Source organism: Lagopus muta, chromosome 4 (genome assembly GCF_023343835.1).
Source record: "Lagopus muta isolate bLagMut1 chromosome 4, bLagMut1 primary, whole genome shotgun sequence".
NCBI lineage: Eukaryota > Metazoa > Chordata > Aves > Galliformes > Phasianidae > Lagopus > Lagopus muta.
In genome coordinates this window covers 45,271,683-45,293,269 of record NC_064436.1, presented here as the reverse complement: position 1 = coordinate 45,293,269, position 21,587 = coordinate 45,271,683, and the positions used below count along the sequence as shown (strand labels likewise).

Here is a 21,587-nt window from a genome sequence, read left to right as displayed (position 1 = left end):
AAAAGAATAAGCTTAGGAGTAAGGATGCTGTGTTTACTGTGCATATTAGCATGTATACATTATTGGTCTCAGATTTCTGAATCTAATATAAGGCAGACTGGAGTACAGATGAAGTATAGTCTATCTCTGAATTTATACTACCTATTTACCATTTGGTTACTGATGGTGTGTCATATACAGGGTCACAGAGAGTCAGGCTGCAGAGCTCATTAGCTTAGGTTCAGTGATGCAAAAATATGGTATGAGCTATGACTTGGAAGCAGTACTGCTGTTTTCAGTGATCCGGAATTAGTAAGTTGTGCTGAAGATAAATTGATTATACAAAGTGAGCCCAGGCTTCTATACTATATTTTCAGAGCTGCATAAAGCAGATTTGGGGCATAAGGCAGATCAAAGCTATTTATTCAGGCTTAGTGCCAATCTACCACTTTTAATCTCTGACAGTAAATGGATCGATTCTATATAGTAGCATTTACAACCATGAAAAGACCCAGACTGTGTTCTGTGCCTAGAACTGAACTTTCTGGAGTACTGAGAAAAGTTATGTGGAGATGGAAGTGCAGCACCTCTGATAGGTTGAGATGTTGTTTTTTCTTCCTACACTGCCTCTTTTAACTACACTTGCATGTAATAGCATAATGGTAAAAACAGTGTGTCTAGAACAGAATTTCTGGAATGTTTTGTTTGAGATGCTGATGTGTTGAAAGCAAGATAGATCTTGGGAATGTGATCTGTAAAGCTTCCTTTTCTGTGAATGAGTTAACAGTGAATCCAAGCCTAGCAAATATACTGGATAGATAGATGGAAGGAACTGTCTTCAAGTCTTGTGAAATCTGGGGAAACACAGAGTGCACTGAGTTTACTGGACTGGTGCCCAAGACAGGTTTCTGTACAGATATCTGCTTTTCAGTACTTTGTTTTCAGGATAAACCTTGGATTTTTGAGCCTATGCAAAGATCAGTGTAGTAATGAATTCTTTCACCATGTACATTTCTAAAAATAATATTTTTGCATGTTGATATTGTTTTCTAAGAACAAGAAGTCTAGACATTATTAACAGGATATAACTTTTAATATAGAGATATAGAGATAGCAGACACTCCTCCTCGTCTTCTAAAATATACTACCTAATTAAATAATATATATTAAAGTTGTAATGAAAAATATCTTTTAGGTTGAATATCTTCAGCAATCAAACAAAGAACTTGAAAATCGCATTCAAGACCTCTTGGACACAAAAAAAAATGTGACTAGTGAGGTAGTGCACTTAAGCAATAAAAATGAAGAGCTCTGTCAAGAACTGAATGAAATAGACCATTTGGCACAGCAGTTGGAGAGACATAAGGAAATTGTGCTTGAAACTGCAGATAAAGAAATAGGAGAAGCAAAGGTAATCACTAGTGTTTTATGGGTAGGATCTTCTAAGCTCTTAGGTGAAATTTCTCTAATTTGCCTCAATTTTGGCTTTTTTAGCTGCAACAGGATACCTAAAGGAGCACTGAAAATATTTTTTCTGGTTTACTTAGTCATATACAGAATTTCTCACTAAAAGATTAATTACAGCAGTTATGTCTTACTGCTGTGTTAGGTGAGATGAATTCAGTTAAGAAGCAGTCTGTCTTCCTTCTTCTGTTAGTTCAGTATAAAATTCAGAGCTATTTATACTGTTGATACGTAATAGATGTTTGCAACAGTGAGGAGTGTATGGATAGTTTTTTTATGAGGAGTCATGGAGTGATTCATTTAGTTGTTCTGTTCAAAATGAGTGTTTATGGTTCAAGTGTTATGCACATTCAATTAATAGGAGCTTTAATGAATATGTGAATCTAAAATTTTGCCTTTACAAGGAGCTAATTATACTTTGTTTCTTAAAAAAAATCCAATTTCCTTAATTTTTATAACAAAGGAATTGGTGTTTTGAATACGTAACTTTAAAAATAAAGTTTGTTTTGGTTGACAGAAGGAAATTGAAAGAAAGGACAATGAAATACAGGATCTTGAAGACACAATAACGAGGCTTAAATCAGTAAGTAAAAATTCTTCCAGTTTAAGTCTTCTTTTGTAATACTTTTATCATACTGTCGTTCACATTTCTTTCATAAAAATCAGCATTGCTTTTTATTATTTATTGTTTTTTAAATGAAACTTCTGCAGTGTCTCAAAATTCTATCAAACTAGTGTAATACATGTAAGAGCTGAGGAAGCTACATCATGTGAAAATAAGTGGAGAGAAATTTCTGTAGGCAGCATGCTTTACTATCCTTACTATAAATTTTGTTGTTATTCTTGCTATTGGAAATTTAATTGCCATGACATGACTGTTTTTACTAAAATTTAATAATGATATCCAAGGAGGTTTTAATATAGGATCTACTTTGTCTCTTAATACATGAATAATTACACACTACTAATCAGAAACAAAGCTTAACAGCGCAGGTGAAAGATGTCAGTATGACATATTCCTGAAACATCTATTTTCAGTGTGTAATAAATTGTGTACTGGTTGCATGCAGTGTCTTGTTTTTAGTGTTTCTAGTGAACTTGAAAACATGAAAATATTTTCAGAGCACCAAATTATAAATGCCAGCTACATTAAATACCTGCAGGATTAAGTTGATTGAGATACAGCATTGTGATCTAGTTTTAACACCAATAATATTACTGAGTTCCATTTAAAAATATTTATTGATTTAGTTACTACTTTTTCTTATGTTTACATCTTACTGTACTTCTGGTTTGGTTTCTTGGAGTAGCAGCTGAATTAAGCAAGCGTGAGTCTTGCTTGTTTCACTGCTGATTGCAAACTGTGTCAGGAGCAATGCTTAAATCAAATCAGTAAGAATTGTTGCCTAAAGGGAACAATATTCAGTTAAAACAAATGTTACATAAAACATCAGGATTACTTTTCTTCCCATGTCTCCATTGGCACTTCAAAATTTTTGTAATATTTGTTACTTCAGGAGCTGTGCTCATGTCGTCGTCAGAATGAGAGATTGAGTGAAGAACTCTTTGGAAAAGCAGATGATAAAGCGAATCTCGAACTACTGCTAAACCAGCTTGAACAAGAGAAACAGAGGCTGACAGAAAAAACAGAGAACTTTGAAATAAAAGGTAAATGATAAAATGTAGATTCCTTTAATTTTTGAAGTACAATGTCTTATATATTTAAGACATAATTAATAACACTGCGGGACTAAAAGCACTAATAGATAAATCAAAAAAGTAGTCTGTATATCTTCTATCATTAAGTGAAATATTTTATCTCAAAAGCATGTTTGAAAATTCAGCTTTTACAGTTGAAGTGTAGTCCCATGGGACATCCTAATAGTAATAAGGCAGTTTCTTACAAAGTAATTTCTATTATCCCATACTGTTTTTATTCAGTCTTTCTGAGCAAGTGACTTCAGACTGTTTCTTAAGACCTTTGTCCAGACCTTAAAAACCTCCAAGGGCAGAGATTCCTCAGTCTTGTTAGGCAACTACTTCCAAAATTTATTTATGCTCAGTGTCGAAATGCTTTCTTTGTATTGCTTGTAAAAACAGCTTGATGCTTTCCCTTGTTTACCCACATCTGTGAAGAAACTGGTTCCATCTTGTCTGTAAACTCTTCCTCTTGGTATTGTCTGCAGCTCTTAAGGCCCTCTTGAGCTGTTTTATAGGCTGAACAAACCCTGTTCCCTCAGCTATTCCTCACAGGGCATGTGTTTTGCCACAAGACTAGTTTGGAGGCCCTTCCTGCACTCACCCAAGTTTATAAAGATCCTTCCTGTACCACAAGGAACAAAACTGGGTACAATATTGTAAATGTGACCAAGTAAGCCCTAAGTAAAAGGAAATAATCACATCCTTGGTCTCCATCTCAACTGATGCAGCCCACACTACTGCTAGGCCTCAACTGGATCCAAATCACACTGCTGATTCATGTGTAGGCAATGGGTGAACCCGGATCCCTGCATTGTTTTCAGCAGATCCTGTGCCCAGGCAGTTGCTGGATGTTAGTCCATTCCTAATGCAAATGTCTCCAATGAAATTAAGCTTTCTTTGCAGTTCTTTTTTATTTCTCTTTCTGCAGAACGGGAACTTGTCTTAGAAATAGAAAGAATGAGATTAGAATACGGTATAGCTCTAGGAGACAAATCTCCATCTCGCCTAGATGCATTTGTCAAAACTTTAGAAGATGACAGAGATTATTATAAAAGAGAATTAGAGTATCTTCAAAAAATGATAAAACGAAGACCTAGCCCAACTCGTAGGACTCCAGAGAAGGTAATGTTCCTATTGTCAATACAGGCTGGAAAAATTATGGAGTTACTGTAGATGATTTAAGGAGCTATCAAATATATTTTCAATAGCAATAAATGTTTTTTATTTTTTTACATTGTATTCTTAGCATAAAAATTAACTGAGAATAACTTCAGTGAGCTTGCTTTTTGTTTCTTATTCACATTTTACAGTAGTGTTGATTTATATATTGATCAATTTGTGTAAAATAAATAGAACTAGATGTTAAAGAAACAAAGTTTGAAGTATTATTGTTAGCCAGTTTGCTTTTTCTGGTTAACGGTTTGTTCTCATGGTTAAATTATACTAGTAATGCCACGTTTCTTGGAATTAAAATGTATTCTGTATGTTTTTCATATGTTCCTAATCATGTGAGTTCGTTCGTTCTTGTAACACTCATGTGTCCGATTATCTAATTAGTATATTTTAACCTCAATTTTATTAATCACTTTGCAGAGTGAAGATCTGAGATTGATCACCAGAGAAAGAGATGAGCTACAGTCCATGTTAGACAGATTTGAAAAGCATATGATAGAAATTCAATCCAGCGTCAAGCTACTGACTGCAGAAAGAGACAGATTGAATATTCTTTATGAGCAGGTAAGAAGATCTTTATAATTGGCATTGAAATATCCAACTCAAACTTTCTTTACTATTGCTTGTTCAAAAAGAAGGAGCTCCACATTATAATAGAAATTGAGTATAGACCTACTAGAAAATATGAAGAACAATAAAATATTTACTTACATATACTTTTTTTTTTTTACTTGCTAAAAAAATTGTGTGTTCTGACATTGATGTATTAACTTCAGAATCATTCTAACATTCTACTGGCATTTGGAAATGAGAATGATCAGGAGAAAATAAAAAGAAAGCATAAGAAAGTTGGGTAGAGATGCAGGCTAGGTAGAAGTTGTAACTAAATGATGAGAAAATGAAGTGAAGTTAGTCTATGCTTGGAACAGCAGAAGGGTTCCAAGTATGTTGGCATTATAAATTGTTGTGCTCCTGTGTGATTTTTAATGTGTTTTAGTTATCTAGGGAAGTAGACTATAATAGCACTTCTATTGTGGTAAGGGCACTGGAACTTTCTTTTTGTCAGTGTATACATTGTATTAATTGCAATCCACAAATGCTTACAAGTAAAAACTTTTTAAAGTCTCAGAGTGAATTAAACAGGCTGAGAAGAGAAGCAAAGCATCATTTAGTTTCTCAAAGTCACGTGGGAGAAGATGGAGATGTTGCACTGGCAGACTTTAGAAGACTGATGACAGAAAAGGAAAGTCTAAGAGAAAAGTTAAAGGTGAGACTTTTTTAGCTGCATTGCTTTACAGTGAGAAAAGGTTTTTAAATGCTACCGTATTTGTGTATGACTGTCAGTCAGTTCCACTTTTGAATAACTTCTATTCCTATCTGATTTCAAATTCACTTAGCAGAACTGGATGAATTGTCTGAGTTATCCTGGTAATCTCAGTTCCTAGGTAGGGTGGCAGTAGAGGAATGGGCTTGAAGTGTCAGAAGGCAAGTACACACTTTGTGTGTAGAGTGCAGATATCACAGAATATTTCTGTATGCACTTCTTTGTGATAGAAAAACCATCTTCAAAATTCTACGTGCTACATTCTTGTGACCTTTCTATTGCCCTGTATCTCTATAATGTTTCTGCAACAGCTCACAAATATTAATTAAATTAGAGCCAAATGTGAATTTGCATTGTAATTAACCAAACTTTAAATTTATTATTGTAAAAATCTTGTGTATATATAACTGCAGTGGTGTATTTTCAGCTATTAAATTATGCATAGTGAAAATCTGTATCTTATTTATTACATGTAAACCAATGCTTTTACCTTAGATTCAGCAAGAAGCGGCTAACCTTGAAAAATCAAAGATGCAGCATGATATTTCAGAACTGGAAAATAATATTCAACAAGTAAGTCCATTTTTAACAAACAAGTTTTTATTCTACAATAGGATAGATTTTTTTTCCCAGCAATTTGGTTTTTTTCATCTCCTTTCAACTTTGATTTACTTAAGAGCCAAGTAGTGGTAGCTTTCTTCAACGATGTCTTTTTATGTTTTTTAATTGCAGTTTGAGTTGGAAAGATGCGAACTAAAGAGTACAATCTCTATCCTGAAAGAAAGAATAAAGTCTTTGGAAAATGAATTAAAATTGAAGTCCAATAAACTTATGCAGACATCTGATGATTCTTCTCAATTTAAGGCTGAACTTTGCTCACTTCAGTAAGTCTAATAAAAAAAAACTTATCATCTTTCAGTGACAGTAACATAATTTTACTCTACAAACATAGCAGAGATAAGATCTTAGGAAGGACCTTGAGATAGCTGAAAAAAACCACTATACATTATTTATCTTAAGGAAATGTAAATACGAATAAGGAAAAAATATTGGTATAGCAAACTTCTGGATGTATTTAATGAGCAGAAATATTGATGCTTTTTATCGCAAACTGTGAATGAAAAATTTCTCTTTCTTTTAGAACGGTTTCCTCCAACAACTGTGTTTTCTGTTTATGAATGTAGCAGAACAGAAAGTTCTCAAAGGACTTAGGAATGCAGTTTGCTAAAATGAAGACAGGTGTGTTTACAAACTGTAGGAGTAGGACCAAATTGTGCTGGTTTTACACAGGTGTAAATAATACTGACGATTTTATGTTAAGCATCACTGATACTTGACAGTTGAGTAGTTCATGGAGAGCCTTTCTGTAATGGCATCTTGTTTGAGCTGTTTTTCTTGTCTCTCTTTTATATGCTAGTACTATCCAAAGCATACTTCATTTTTGCATGTTGGCATCTTACGACCCTTAGGTCCAGTCAGAAGGGATTTTATTTGCTCAAAATTGCAGGATTAAGTATACGTGTATGTTTTGTGGAGGCCTGCTTAAACTTGAAGGATCACTGCTGGTCTTTCAAATTGTTTCAGAGCTTCCATCAGGTATTTCATTCAGAGACAAGAAAAGGCCTTACAAAATGTGGAAACAGAAATTGGAATAAATCTGGGCAGACATTTGAAAATCTTGCATTTGACTTAGGTAAAAATGAGAGCCTTGGATGTAAGGTTATGCTGTTAGATTAGATGTTTTGGATGTTTTACAAGTGAAACCAGTGTCTGTCTCCACACTACAACATACCCTCCCAACCCCCTTGAAAAAAAAACCCAAAAACATATATAAGGCAAAGCAGTACTATTCTGTACTTACAACTGTAAAGAGCTGAAGTTCAGAAGCAATCCTCAGAGTTTATATAATACTCCAAATTACTCAAAAGCTATTTGTAGGTAAAACCATTAGTGTATTTGTTTGTAAAATTGTGACATAATTCGTAGAGCTGGAATATCTTGTGAGACTCCTTACAATTTTAGCAGAAAGCATCATTACCTTTAAAAAGCAGGAGATAAGGAAAAGGGCTGTAGTCATTTTAGCGCTTGGATCCACTTTGTTATTGCCCTGTGTAGAGCATCTTTTTGTCCTCTGAAGTTTAATCCTAGATAGAGTAAAAGTAACTTTTACCTGCAGCTACGTTGTATTCTGGAAAAATGAAAAGCTTTTCTACTAAGAAAAGTCAGAGGATGTGAATGTTTCAGTTTACTGTGGTAGTTTCACAGGGGTTCCATGGCTCCATTTTGGAATGGTGTTAAGGTGGATTTGCTGCAGGGGTCCAAAGCAAGGAGGTGGTTTTGGTCTCAGCAATCTTAGCTGTCATACAGTCCCATCATGAGGTTACGCTGGAACTGTTACAGAATTTCAAGCAGTTCAAGAGACGCAAGTTGAAGAACCCAAACTAAGAGTTCCCAAATGTCTTTCAATGGTGTACTGATTTTCCAGCCTCTTAAATGAACAACTCCAGAGAACTGTGGAAGACTTACAGCACCGGTTGTCTCTCAAAAAGGATGAACTTCAGTCAGCTCAAGAAGAAATTGTAAAGCTAGAGGAGAAAATAGGTGATCACTAGTTATTTTTACCTTTGTTTCCTATTTTAAAGACAAGAATACTTACTGTGATATTTATAGATAGGTTAAACCAGAAGAGCACTTCACAGGATGAGGCAGTCAATGTGCTTAGAAGTACTATTACTGTTTTGGACAAAGAAAAGGATAATCTTCAAGAAACCGTAGATGAAAAAACAGAAAGAATTGCGTGCTTAGACGACAACTTAGCTAATAAGGTATGTGCAGTGAAAGTACTACTCTATGCTCTTATCTTGGGATATTCAAAGCTGTTAAGTTTCAGGGAGGCATTTTGCTTTGAAAGCAAAGCCTGTGTAGATCTCTCGGCACCACATAAGCTCCGTGTTTAGACCTAGGCAATATGAAGTCATTTGCCAACTTAATAAAGTTTTAATTATTACTGTTAACATGTTCCCTGAACACTTCAAGGAAGTAAAAATATTTTTCCCTCTTTGTAGTTCGAGGTATATATTGAGATCCCATCTATTTTTGGTGACATGACAAGCCTTTCTCAATACAGAAAAAAAACCTGAAAATCTGAATGTGCAAAGATGCAATTACTTATTGATAAGTGTTAAAATAAAGGTTTAAATATAAATATTTTTAACTTGAGCTATCCTAGAATGTTGCAGTAATACCTAGGACAATTTTTGCTTTTATTTTCATAGGAAAAGACAATTACTCACTTACGGCTAACGCTCTCTGAGCTGGAGTCGTCAACAGAGTAAGTAAAAGCTTTCTTCAGAGAGTTTCTTCGGTGGTTTGGCTTTCTCCAGTAAGTGTCTTCAGTGGCCTTAAAGTGAAAGTAGATGATAATTTTAATTAATTCGGTGAAAATAATTTAATTCTGTTTAGGACAAGTAAATGAGCATATGCAATAGAGTAAAATGTATAGAACTGTTAAAGAGGCTCCTCCTGCAATTAAATGGCAGGGTGCTGGGTTACTGTTAAGACAGCAATTACAAATTAGCAATTGTTTGTCTATTCTTACTTTACCAAATCGGTAACATTTCTTTGTTCTCAATTAAGAACTGGCTTTTTAGTATTCCAAGTACTCCATTAGGTATTATTAGATTATTAGATTTACCCAGTTAAAACTCAGGAACTGATCTCTAATTTTGATAAGTTAATTCTTCAAGCTTAAGCTACAAGTGTAGTCTTTAATAAAATATATTTATTTAGTTTTTAGCTGTTTCATCTGATCTTTCCACCTTGTCTATTTTTAAGCATCATTTTTATTATTTGTATATCTTAATGTCACACCCTTAAGTTACTTTCATGCTTAGCTTATGCTTGTTTGTCAGTCTTGGAGAGTGAGAATTGTACCATTTAAAAAGAAAAGAAGGAAACAACAACAAAAAAACTTTCTGTGTATATAAAATCCATGTTTGATAATTTTCAGCAGTATGCAGTATAGAGAAGGGGCATCTTAAATAAGATTTTCAAAAATCTCTCCCTCAATAGCCAGCTGAAGGACCTCTTGAGCAGCAGAGACCGTGAGATATCTAGCTTGCGTCGCCAACTTGATGCATCCCACACAGAGATTGCAGAAACAGGAAGAGTAAAGGAAATAGCTCTGAAAGAAAATAGACGACTACAAGATGATCTAGCTACAATGACCAGAGAAAACCAGGTATGAAGACAGAACATACTGCTGAAGTATTGAATTATTTATTGTTTGCTTATCTGCAAACTGCTGCATCTTGAGTTTGATTTATTATAATTAATTGTTGGCATTTCTTGAATGCTGGTGTAGTAACAGTTACTGGGCAGAAAATGCAAAAGCAATTAAGCCAGGAATTTGTAAATGCGTAGTCAGTACAATAAGAGATACATAAACAAACGCTCCTTTTAGTCAATCTTCCCCAGGTTAAAAAAGAAACCTAAATAAAATAAATTGAGGACATAATTGCTTTTCTTATAATGAAATTTTCTTACTTGGTTATATCGCATCATAGTTGCCAGTTATTGCTTAAAAAAAAAAAAAAAAAAGTAGTTATTAAAAGATTACATATAGAGAGGAAATAAGAATATTGTTAGTTCATCAGAATACATTCTAGTGCATAGTGATTATTTAGTTTTATCCATCACCTTCATGAAGCATTGGATGTATATGGTGAATTATGCCACATTTTGAAATCAGGGTGTTTTGAATATAGATATTAATGTTTATTTTCTAAGAAACTTGATAATGGTGGCTGTAAAGAAGCATTGGCTGATGCTTAATGTTCAATTCTGGCAAGGTCAGTTTCCTTTTTTTTTTTGCATTGCTCTACAAGAAGTCTGCTCTACTGATTAATTGGGAAAGATTAATTCTGGTGAGAAAATGGAATAGTTTAAAGCTTACAAGTTAGATTAAAGAAAATTTATTTTATGATATGACAGTCTGAATAGTCTGAATTTGTTTCCTGATTTCAGGAATGGATAAGGATGCACAGTTGATAAGAAATAGTAGAGGTTCCCTTTCCATTGTGTCAAAATAGTGTGGGGTTTTTAGATGGTGAATTCAAAGGTGCCTGGAGAAAACATTCTTATTGGATTGTCTTTGCTTTGGTAAGATAGGTGTCTTAGTGAGGTAGTATCTTAGAATTTGGCTGTATATTGCAGCTTTTTTGGGAATGTATTTCTTATGTGAGTGTGTGTGTTAGATTTGTTTTTATAATTTATTTTGGTGGAGATCCCATTCAGGTACTTTATTTGACAGTTTGCAGAACCATATCTTTTATTTTTGTTATGTACTTTTATATTATTTAATTTTTCCATAATAATTTAATCTTTCTTCTAGTAGTTCAGAGTTGTAACTGCTTGCTAGCAGCTAGCCAGTCAGTGGCTTTAGGCTAAAAAATAGATGGGAAGTGGTTTACGATTGCCCAGAGGGCTCAGAGTGTTAGTTTGTGTGTATTTGTGGTCAATCTTCCAGCAGAGAGGCATACAATCCCTTTCAGTTGCTGATGACTGAACACTTTCTTTGCAAGGTGCATTCTACTAGTGCATAAATTAAATTTCTATCAGTTATAAAAATCAAAGTTGAAATAAAATCTTTAATGCCTTGAGGGATTACCTGTTTTCTTAGAGTATCATGATTTGTTTTGTTGAAAGATGAACTACTTCAAGTTGATGGTTTAGGTTAAATAAAAACTCTGAAATAGAAGTGGTTGAGAGGTTCAGTGTTTGATTGTCATCACTGTGGGATCTGCATCTTGAGATGTCCCCTAGGGTTCAGGAGTTAAAGCAACCACTGTTGTGTTAGGCTCATTCTTCCAAAGAACACAAACAGCATATGTAGTGTATGTCCACATGCACGCTTCCTAGTCATCATTGCTCCATTTGTTCTTATTTGGAATTCTCTGAGTCTGGGATTTGCAGCTGGGAAAGGCTGAAATGTGCTCTCTTTTGTTAATCCCTCATTTAATGTGCTGAGGAATAATGAGTTTTGTGCACTAATTGATTACTGCTCACTGAAAGTCTCCCAGTTCCAAATGCATGAGGTGGATGTCACCATGCAAGAGAATGTGCATACGAGCAATTTCTAAAAAAAACTACCCAGTGTTTTTAGGGTAAGTAAACTTGTTTCATCAGGTTAAACATTAGAAAAGGTAGTTAGTATGTGGATTTGCTTTACAGAGCTTGCCTGAAGTTTTGTTGCAACTCCTCACTGCCCATTCAGTTTGTATAACAATAGAGCCATTGCTGCTCATCATAAGATTCAAATACTTTGTACAATTTTGGTGCTGAGATACAAATGCTTATTTGAAATCACTGTAAATGCCTTGTCTGTTAAATCATGTTTTTCCATTCAATCAACTCTACTGAGTCTGGAGCTAAAATGTGTATTACAGAAAGGTATTCCATGTGATGTAGTACTCTGATCATTTCTGTAAATCCTGTGTTACAGTATACAGATATGTGGGCATATTATTGAAATTAGAAATGCCTCCACAGGCATCTAATAAGATGAAGTGTTAAATATCAAACTTCAGTGACTAAATCTTTCCCAGGTAGCTGTGGAAGGCTACCACAAGCAGCCTGAATTAAGCATATTGTAAGTTAGAGACACAGAAAGGCTGTTAATATTAACATACTGTAAAAAAAACCATATTTGATAGTCAAGATAAAATGTAGGTGTCTTTTTAGGACACAGAGCTGAACCTCAGAGAGGGCCAGAGTTAGCAGTTCCAAGATCTCAAGTAAACTCCCTGAAGCATTTTTGATGTTTAAACACAGTCTTAATAATACATTTAGTTAATTTACCTTGCAATTTGACTTTAAAGTAATGTTCTTTTGTTACAAAGTTGGTTTTTGTAGTGATTCAGTACGCAAAACCTTCCTGCATCAGGAATGATTTATTTTGTGGCTAAAAAAATTTCCGGCTCCCAAACATGCATATACCAGGTTTTCCAAACAGCTGTAGGCTGTGCTGCCAGAAAAGCTGTAGATTTTATGAATTGATATGATATTCATTGTTCCACATTGTTCTGTGTTTATTCTTTCCTGGAAAGCATTCTTTTATAGCTAAGGCAATAGGGAATATTTTTGAACCCTACTGATGCCAAAGGATTTTGACTAAACTACTTAAAAGTTTAAGAATAACATCTAGGGCACATGTAATTACTTTGCTTGTCTGATACAGTAATATAAAGAGATACATTTCCTGTAATGCACTATTTTGCCTTTATGTAATCATTTTAGGCTGTTAGTTCTGAGCTTCAAGATGCAATACGTGAAAAGGAAGAAATGAAAACAAGAGTGCATAATTATATAACTGAAGTTTCCAGATTTGAGAGTCTGATAGCTTCAAAGGTAAATCTTTTTCTGTAGGCACCCATTGCTGTTTTTGGTAATGTCATTAGGTTTAGAATATAACACGGTTTTGTTAGGATATTGTAAACAAATTAAGAAATGTGGAATTTTGTGTCCTGTTCTCTCCTTACCTATTACCCCTCCTTTTTCTTCTTCTTTTTCTTTTTTTTTTCCCCCTGCTTTATCTGCAATACTTTTTTAGTAGTGAATTCGTATAGAACTTTGATTGAATTCTGGTGCACAGAATTTCACTGATTTTTCAGTTCTCCATGACACTGGTGAATGACAAACAAATATTTGAATGTTGTTTTACTTCTTGAGTTTTGTGAGTTTTAGCAAGTCAACAAGTAAAATATCTATTACTCTATTATGATTATAGACAACAAGCAAGCATGAATTATAGTTTTTCATATTTGAAAAAAAAAATTAAAAGAGAAATTGTAGGTGTAGTTCTTCTGTAAGACACTGTAAAAATAGCATATTGGAATGTTTTCTCCATGGTCAATAAGATTTCAATCTTTTTGCTGTCCTGACAAAACAGTGCTCTTGCTAAATGTATTTTATTCTCTTACTTCGATTCAAAAGTGTGAAGTGTGTGTACTAAATCTTATAAGTACTTAAAATAAGTGGACTACTTTTCTTGATTCTATATGAATCAATACTGAATAAGTAGTCAGGACAACATGAACTGGCAAATTTATGTGAAATTGGCTGTAAAAGAATGAGTTTTGATCTGACTTCAATTTGCCTGGGCTAGATGAATGTCTGTAAATTTGAATACAATTTATAAGTATAAACTGAAGCACAGAGGAGAACTAATGGTCAGTAGCTTTGAACCTTCAATTTAAAACTCTTGTAGCTTAGTTGATAAGAGTGTTTATATGTCATTATGTCCAAAGCTACAAATGTGGTGAATGGGAGTCCAATCATTCAAGTCAGGTACCAAGAAACTGTAGAATTTAATTTGCCAGTTATGAAAGGTCAATTTCAGGGATTTGTCACAACATGTGAATGTTGTCTGCAGAGACAAGAATTTACTTTTCTGCATAGTGTTCAGTTGCTTGATTTTGAGTTTCTGCATCCGAATGCCCCTATTTTTGTCTGTACCTTCCAAGTTGTGCCAGAAATACAGAAGAATTTCACAAACAATAGTTTTCCTCACTAGATAAATCTGATTCCTACTAGCAGTATGCTCATCCTGCTGTGCACTGAATGAACAGGAGAAAAAAAGGAATGGGGCTAAATAAAGAAGAAAGGTTAAGCATTGTCTTATAATGTACATTTGCAGGTGGGCAAAATTAAAATTTTTGGGCAGCAGTTATTCTGTCATTGCATATCTTATAAGCACTAAAGTTTGCAATTTTGTAATTTCATTATAGGCTGCTTATGCCAGGTGGGTCTTTCAAGTGTTGCTGTAATATACACATTAACAAGAGTATGATAGGAAAAATGGCCAAAAATGGTCTTCTGATGGAATTTCATGAAAAAAATACTGTGATGAGTACATCTCTGTAATGTGACCCTCGACAACACAACTTGAACAAGAAGTTCAAAAGAACCTCTAATGTGGGAGCCTTAAAACTTACTAGTAGCAGCTAGATGTCAATACTTCTGTTTAATAAAACTCAGTGCCATCAGCATTTGTTTGTGATTTGGTCTTGTAAAAGGAATGATGCCCTTTACTAATTACCAAGATAAGAGGAGTAAGATGATGGAGAATGTTTCTACTTTCTGATGAAAAATATATGGGCAGTATTTCATAGGTGTGAAAAAAGGCCAAGCTCTCTGAAGGTATGTTGATGATTGCAGAGTGTTTTACTGCTTTGCCTAGGAAAAAGAAAACCAAGAATTGTTAGAGAAGTTCCGAATGCTTCATACACAAGCTGAGGACTGGGAAATCAAGGCTCATCAAGCTGAAGGGGAAAGCAGCTCAATACGGCTTGAACTCCTTTCTGTAGATACGGATCGGAGACATCTTCGAGAGAGAGTAGAACTTCTGGAAAAAGAGATTCAAGAGGTAATAACCTACACAGTGTAATTCTGTCAAGAAAGTGAGGTGTCAACACACTTCTTCTATTCTTGAACATAAATTAATTCCTATGTATGACTGCTTCAGTTATGGATGGTGAGTTTTTGAAACAGCAACTGATTCTGGTTAGATAGACTTTTTCCTTCTCTAACCTCCCTTCCCTAGCTTCCCAAAATTAGAATCTCAGCATGTATTTTAAGATCTCTCCTGTAGGGTGGTCATTGTTATAGTCTCTGTAATAAACTTTTACTTAGTTGCTTCAAAATATTTCCATCTGTCTTTGTGAGCATTGTGTGAGCTTAGATCTTGATTTTATCTGAAGCTTTGAATGAAGTATTTCAAGCATTGGTGGCTAGGTTAAATGCACAAATCTGATAATATTTAATAAGTAGTAGTCCAAATTCCAGAATCAGGCTTACAAAGTGCAGTAACCTAATGCAATGGTTCTAAAATAATGAGGTTTATATTCCAGAAACAGTAATTTCATGGAGGTCAAGGAAGTTTTGGAACATATAAATAGTTCTGGACTGACCATATTTTGTTTCGTGCTTTTAATTACCAAAGCAGATAAGAGACAAAATAATGTGAGATGACTAAATAAATTAATTGTATTTTGAAGTTTGAAACTTGTAATTCTGCTCTGAATTCCAGCTTCCTTCTACTCCTGTCTGTACATGTATATGTACGTGTATAATTCTTTGAGATGGTGATGTAAAAATGCAGAAACTATTTATCCGTTGTTCTTAGCTGTGATTTAGAAAGAGAAAAAAAAAATAATGTAATCTAAAATTAATTTTTTAGGGAAAGTTAATTTTTGAAGGCTAAAGGAAATATTAAAATAAAAATCTGTTAACCGGGAGATGACTAATAATGTTCCTGAAAAGGTATCCATGTTTGTTTTTGTTTAGCATATGATTGCACATCAAGCTTATGAATCTCAGATCTCCTCCATTACAAAAAATATGTCTAAATTGGAAGAGGACATTAAACGTGAACATCAGGATAAGTCCTCTGTGTTGGCTGACCTGACTTCTGTGAGAGAACTTTGTGTTAAACTTGAAGCTAGCAAAGACCTTTTATCTCGACAGCTTGCGTCTAAAAGCATGGATTATGAAAGGGTAAGCAGCAAAAGCAAATTTAATTTTTATAATAAATCATATTTTGCTTTTCGTGTTTTTTGTTTTTAATGGTTTTTGAAGAAAAAAGAATACATTGCTTCAGAGAGTAAAATTTGTCAATTTACATCATTTGTTTTTCTGGTTATTGCACCAATCAGTGTTTTTGCTTAGTGATTTATTAAGCTTTCTCCTAGTGGATTATTCAAGACCTTGAGAACTGTGGTGTTCATCCCCACAGAATTTCTTTATATTGGTAAAATTAATGACAAAACCAAACAATTCTACAGTTTCAGCAAAAATTGGGAAACTAATTGAGCCATCCTAGTCAAATAAAATCAAGTATACTATGTACTGTTTTTATACCTGTGCAAATGCGTGCACTATCCAAGTGCCTACACACTCAATAATCCAGTTCCCAGTAAAACTTTTTGACAGATATTTGAATATTTCTTAATTAAGTATAGTTTTAAATATTTCTCTGCCTCAGTGTGTTTTTTGAGCTCAGTTTCCTTTTCACTTTTATGAAACTTCCAATCATGTTGTTTTTACAGCTCTTCAGGAAAGAGAGCTGTTTGTGTTTGTAAAACAGTGTATTAATTATGAATAAAATTTGTGCCCTAGGTTCTAAGTGAATTAGAAGATGTTAAATCAGAAGCAGAGTTGCTGAAAAAGCAGTTATCCAGTGAGAGACTTACAATTCAGAATCTTGAGACATTGCTGGCTACCAGTAGAGATAAAGAATTTCAGAACCATTTAACGTCTCATGAAAAAGACTCAGAAATTCAGTTACTGAAAGACAAGCTAACACTTGCTGAGGGGAAACTGTAAGTTTTAAGTTATATGTGTTATGTGGGCTACAAAGAGACTTTTTTTCCTTTATTCTGGCACTTACAGTCAAATTCTTGATGTTCAGTGTGGCTGAGTAGATTTTTGCAGATAGACCTTTTGGCCAGTTGTGGCATTGTTTAGTGAAAAATTTCTCTTTCGTATCACTTAAATTAATAAATCTGGTGGAATTCAGTTTAGCACTAGCAGTGAATTCAAATGAGAATTCTAAAACAAACCTTCTCTAATAGGAAGGTACACCTTGCTAAGTTTGTTTTCACAGTCTTCAGAATAAGCAGAAATTTCTCTCGCCACTCACAGTGTTTATTCCAAAATGTTTGCTGTACTTTCTCTGCTAGTCGTCTTTCTTTCTCACATCAGACTCTTTTTTTCATGTCAAAATGAGGTAAGTTACACATTTCTTAAATTCATTTGTCTGATATAACTCTCCCATCTTTTCAGTGCAATCACTAAAATCCTTTCCTCCGAGATCAAGGGAAGTGGTCCTTCCCCTCTTCACAGCACTGGTGAGGCCCCACCTGGGGCTTTGTGTCCAGTTCTGGGCTCCCCAGTACAAGAGTGATATGGACTTAATGGATTGAGTCCAATGAAGGGCCACGAAGATGTTTAAGGGACTGGAGCATCTCTCCTATGAGGAAAAGGCTGGGAGAGCTCAGGCTGCTTATCTTGGAGACCAGAAGGCTCTGGAGAGGATCTATCAATGTATGTAAATAACTGAACAGGAGGAAAGACAGAGCCAGTGTCTGTTCTGTGGTGCCCAGTGACAGGGATGATGGGCAATGAGCACCAGTGGGAACACGAGATTCCTTCTAAGCGAGCACTTTTTGACTCTGCCATTGCACAGAGAGCTTGGGGAGTCTCCCTCTTTGGAGACAGTCAAAAGCCAAAAGAACTGAAACCAATACCTACAGTGAATGTGGACAGCACTTTCATTATAACTCTTTATGTGAAATTTCAGTAAACTAAGTTTTGAAGTTTTCATTTTAGGTCTCATCATAACATGGTAACACGATTTATTCTTGTGGGGATCATTAGCCAGTGATTGTAGTGGTAACTCTGCACTGAATAGCAAGATGCTGAAATAGTGGCTGAGTGTAGATGAAGATGAAGCCTGGAGTCAAACTAAATTTCAGAAAAGAATAAAAGAACATTGCAGTAGGTTGAAAAGGGAAACATGCAGAAAGTAAAAGGACAGATAATGCTTCCCTGTTACAAGAAGTAGAATATAACATACCTGAACTGTTAAAAGCTATGTGTGATGACACAAATGTCAAGAAAATCACTTCGGATTGATGTGTGTAAAGGCTTACTACTGAAAATTGATGCCATACATCAAATAATGATGATCTCAGTAAACGTATAGAGGGTGATGGTATCGATCACTTCTGTGCATCTCATTGCTTCATGTTTTAGATTTGCTGAATTTTGTTTACTTGAGAAAAAAAGAATTTTAATCACGTACAAAGATATAAACTAATGGAATGTCCTGACTGTGAAATAAAACATGGAAATTACAAAACAAGAAAAGAATGAGGTTTTCATTTAACATAAATTCAGCTTCTTGCATGCCAAAAATACAAAACTTTGTTTCAATTACTTCATAATATTTCTTTCAAAAGATTTCTTCTGAATGCATTTTAAGGTTCCTTTCTTCTTTATTGCAAATGTCAATACTGTGTTTATATTGGAGGTTCCTTGTCTTGCCAGGCTTGTGTTCAGGTATAAGAACTAGTTGCATATGCTTCCATTTTCTATTATTCAGGTTTTGTAGTACTTGGAGTCTGAAGGACAGAAGCTTTAAATGCTCACAACTGTGATTGAAGTATGTGAGGGTTACAGTTGTGTCTTGTGAAAAATGCAGTGAACTTGTCAGCTAGAACTGAAACTTTGCAGAAGTTGTGCATCGATGTTTTTGAACATTATTTACATTTTTGACACTATTGTGCCTGTGCTTCCACTCTGTTTATAAAATAGTACTGATACAGCCTCTAACTTCAGAAGGATTGTCAAAAGTATAGCTTTGAAGCTCTTCACTGCCATAAATTTTGAACTCTGTGAAGAGTGAATAGTTGCATTACTCAAAATGCTTCATTCAAAATGGGGTAAATGAGTCACTGAGACTGCAGTCATCAGGTACTAAATAAACAGCATATTCAGTAGCTAAACTACTTGATGCTAGCTGAAGATACTGACTGTGGAAAGGCCAGATGCCATGTGAAAAATATTGGATCACCATGTAATTTTATTATAGGATGATTGCTGTGCATACAGGTTCCAAAATTTTGTTATTCTTAATCTTCCTTAATTTTTGAGTGACTTAACTCATCATCTCTACTTTTGTTTCAAAGTTATTTACATGTACTAACCTCAGAATTCACAAAACTGCTTTCTTTCTTTATCTTACAATAATGATTTTGGGCTCTGAGTTCTTACCTTCATCCTGGAAATACATGCCAATTTCGGAAGGACTTTGAATATTATATCATCAGAAGCCTTCTGCAACTATTTGCAATATGCTAGATCAGAATTATTATAGAAATTTTATTGATGAATATGGAAGACAAGGAAAAATGTACTGCGTTTCTGGGGGCTCCCATCTCTTGAGTATTTTGCATCTGCCTGGAGTCAGAGACCAATGGGTGCCCAGACATGCAGTCTGATACTGAGCTAGGAAAGGAACTTGTTTTCTCAGGATTGCAGTTCAGTGCTTACACAGCGAGCTACGACATCTTTCCCTTTCCGCAACTGACTTCTCAGCACTCAGCTTCATACTGGCTTTGAAGACATGGAATAATATGCCTGTTTAGATGACTCCTTTTACACTCAAGGAGTGACTTTTTTTTTTTCTCTGTTCTGTAATGCAATTTGGAGTGTTTTGCAGTCAACCGTTGAATTATCCAGATCAGTGATTTGCTGAGAAACATTTTTAATTATGTCACTTAAGATTTTCAGGGCTGTTTTTCTTTTTGATCCTTGAGGTTGAAACAATTGACCCCAAAATCAGGAGTGTACTTGGCAAACCTGCAGATTTTGCTGGTTTGAGCTTGTATTAATACCAGTTTTATTTAGATGTTATTCAGTTATGTTCCCTTCTAGACTGATACTTTTTACTGCAGTTTTATCAGTTATGTTTGTACATTTTATGAATGGCTACTATTTTTTTCTTCTTTTTCACTGTACGCATAAAAACGATTTAATATTGCAACAGAAGACAATCAGTAGAATAGTAACGTAATTAATTTGTCTGCTTTTATAGAACATTGCTGCTTGTCTTTGCCTGAAAAAGAATATAGTGTGTTGTAGTAAAGATGCAATGAGAGACTTAGTAGCTTCTCACATCTTTCTCGCCTTAGATTCTTCTACAAGCATGCCACGGAATTGGCTTGGCTCTCCTTCTAATCTGTCTCTGTGATTTGCTCTGTATGAAACAGCATGTTGAGTTTCTCGTTTTCTTTTGTTGACTTGCTCTAATTGCTCTGAGCTCCTATCTATTGGCGTTCAAAGAAAACGTTGTTGCTTCTGATGGTTTTTTTTAGAAGCAGTCATAATAGAGAGGTTTCCACACTTCGAAGTAAAGTTGCGCAGCTGCAGACTGACTATGATGTTTTAAAAAGACAGCTAACGACTGAAAGATTTGAACGGTAAGAGGTTGTTCTCTTCATATTGAGGTGGTTCTCTTATTTTTAAAACTGTTGCTTTTTTTTTTTTAACATGGAAACATAATTGATATGGAAAATTGTGTTCCTGTTGTTATGCAAAATCTAATTTTCTCATGACCTGATGTAAAACTAATAACTGGAAAACTGTTTAATTAAAAAAAAAAAAAAGTGATTTCTGATTTCCTTCCTACATTTTGTGAATTTACTATTGCACTAAAAAAAAATCCATTATCATAAATGTGAGAGGAAAACTGAAAGACACTACAAGAAAACAAGACTCTTTGCAAACTATTGTGATAATCGCCAAAGTAAAATATAAAACATTTTTTTTTTGTTCTGACACCCTGCAGTAGTGAAGTATTTTGTAACTGAAATTGCTGTCTGTTGGTAGAGAGCGTGCAATTCAGGAAATGCGTCGGCATGGTCTCTCTACGTCGTCATTACGTGCTTCACCTCCTCTCAGTTCTACATTAAGATCTCCCTCACGTTCTCCAGATCGTGCAGTTGTAGGGACAGCTGATCAAGGAGCAACTGAAAAGTAAGTGATTTGATTTAGTCACTTTGTTTCCATCTAAGTTAAATGGTTTCTAGATAATACTTTTTTAATTATATGAAGTTCTCCAACACTTTAGGTGGTGCTTAATTCTTCTTTTGTTGTCTTCTACTATGAAATTTTGATTGGAAACAGTAGATGCAAAGTGCTCTCCAAAGACTGTATAATGGATTCCCATTCCTGTTTTTGTTAATGGTCTTGCGTCAGCTGACAGCTCCCAAATATATATTGCCTGCTTGCTACTGTTATTAATTATGTCCAGGTATATATGGTCAATTTATTACTGTTAATTTTAATCTGCAAATGACAAATGGTTCATATTATGAGAAATAAA

At 34.6% G+C, this 21,587-nt stretch overlaps 1 protein-coding gene across 7 annotated transcripts in view; it reads left to right on the top strand.

The window, feature by feature from the left end:
* CEP135 (centrosomal protein 135) overlaps window positions 1-21,587 on the top strand; it is a 33,612-nt gene that overhangs the window by 8,222 nt on the left and 3,803 nt on the right. For 4 of the 7 annotated variants that reach the window (XM_048941555.1, XM_048941556.1, XM_048941554.1 and 1 more), the window contains 18 exons: window positions 1,175-1,390; window positions 1,961-2,026; window positions 2,961-3,111; window positions 4,073-4,266; window positions 4,738-4,881; window positions 5,441-5,584; window positions 6,137-6,214; window positions 6,374-6,525; window positions 8,127-8,242; window positions 8,312-8,466; window positions 8,917-8,972; window positions 9,713-9,881; window positions 12,938-13,048; window positions 14,880-15,065; window positions 15,986-16,195; window positions 16,817-17,019; window positions 20,578-20,682; window positions 21,092-21,238. In XM_048941555.1, coding sequence (XP_048797512.1) covers window positions 1,175-1,390; window positions 1,961-2,026; window positions 2,961-3,111; window positions 4,073-4,266; window positions 4,738-4,881; window positions 5,441-5,584; window positions 6,137-6,214; window positions 6,374-6,525; window positions 8,127-8,242; window positions 8,312-8,466; window positions 8,917-8,972; window positions 9,713-9,881; window positions 12,938-13,048; window positions 14,880-15,065; window positions 15,986-16,195; window positions 16,817-17,019; window positions 20,578-20,682; window positions 21,092-21,238 — 2,603 coding nt within the window. The other 3 variants (XM_048941557.1, XM_048941559.1, XM_048941558.1) reach the window with 3 other exon arrangements.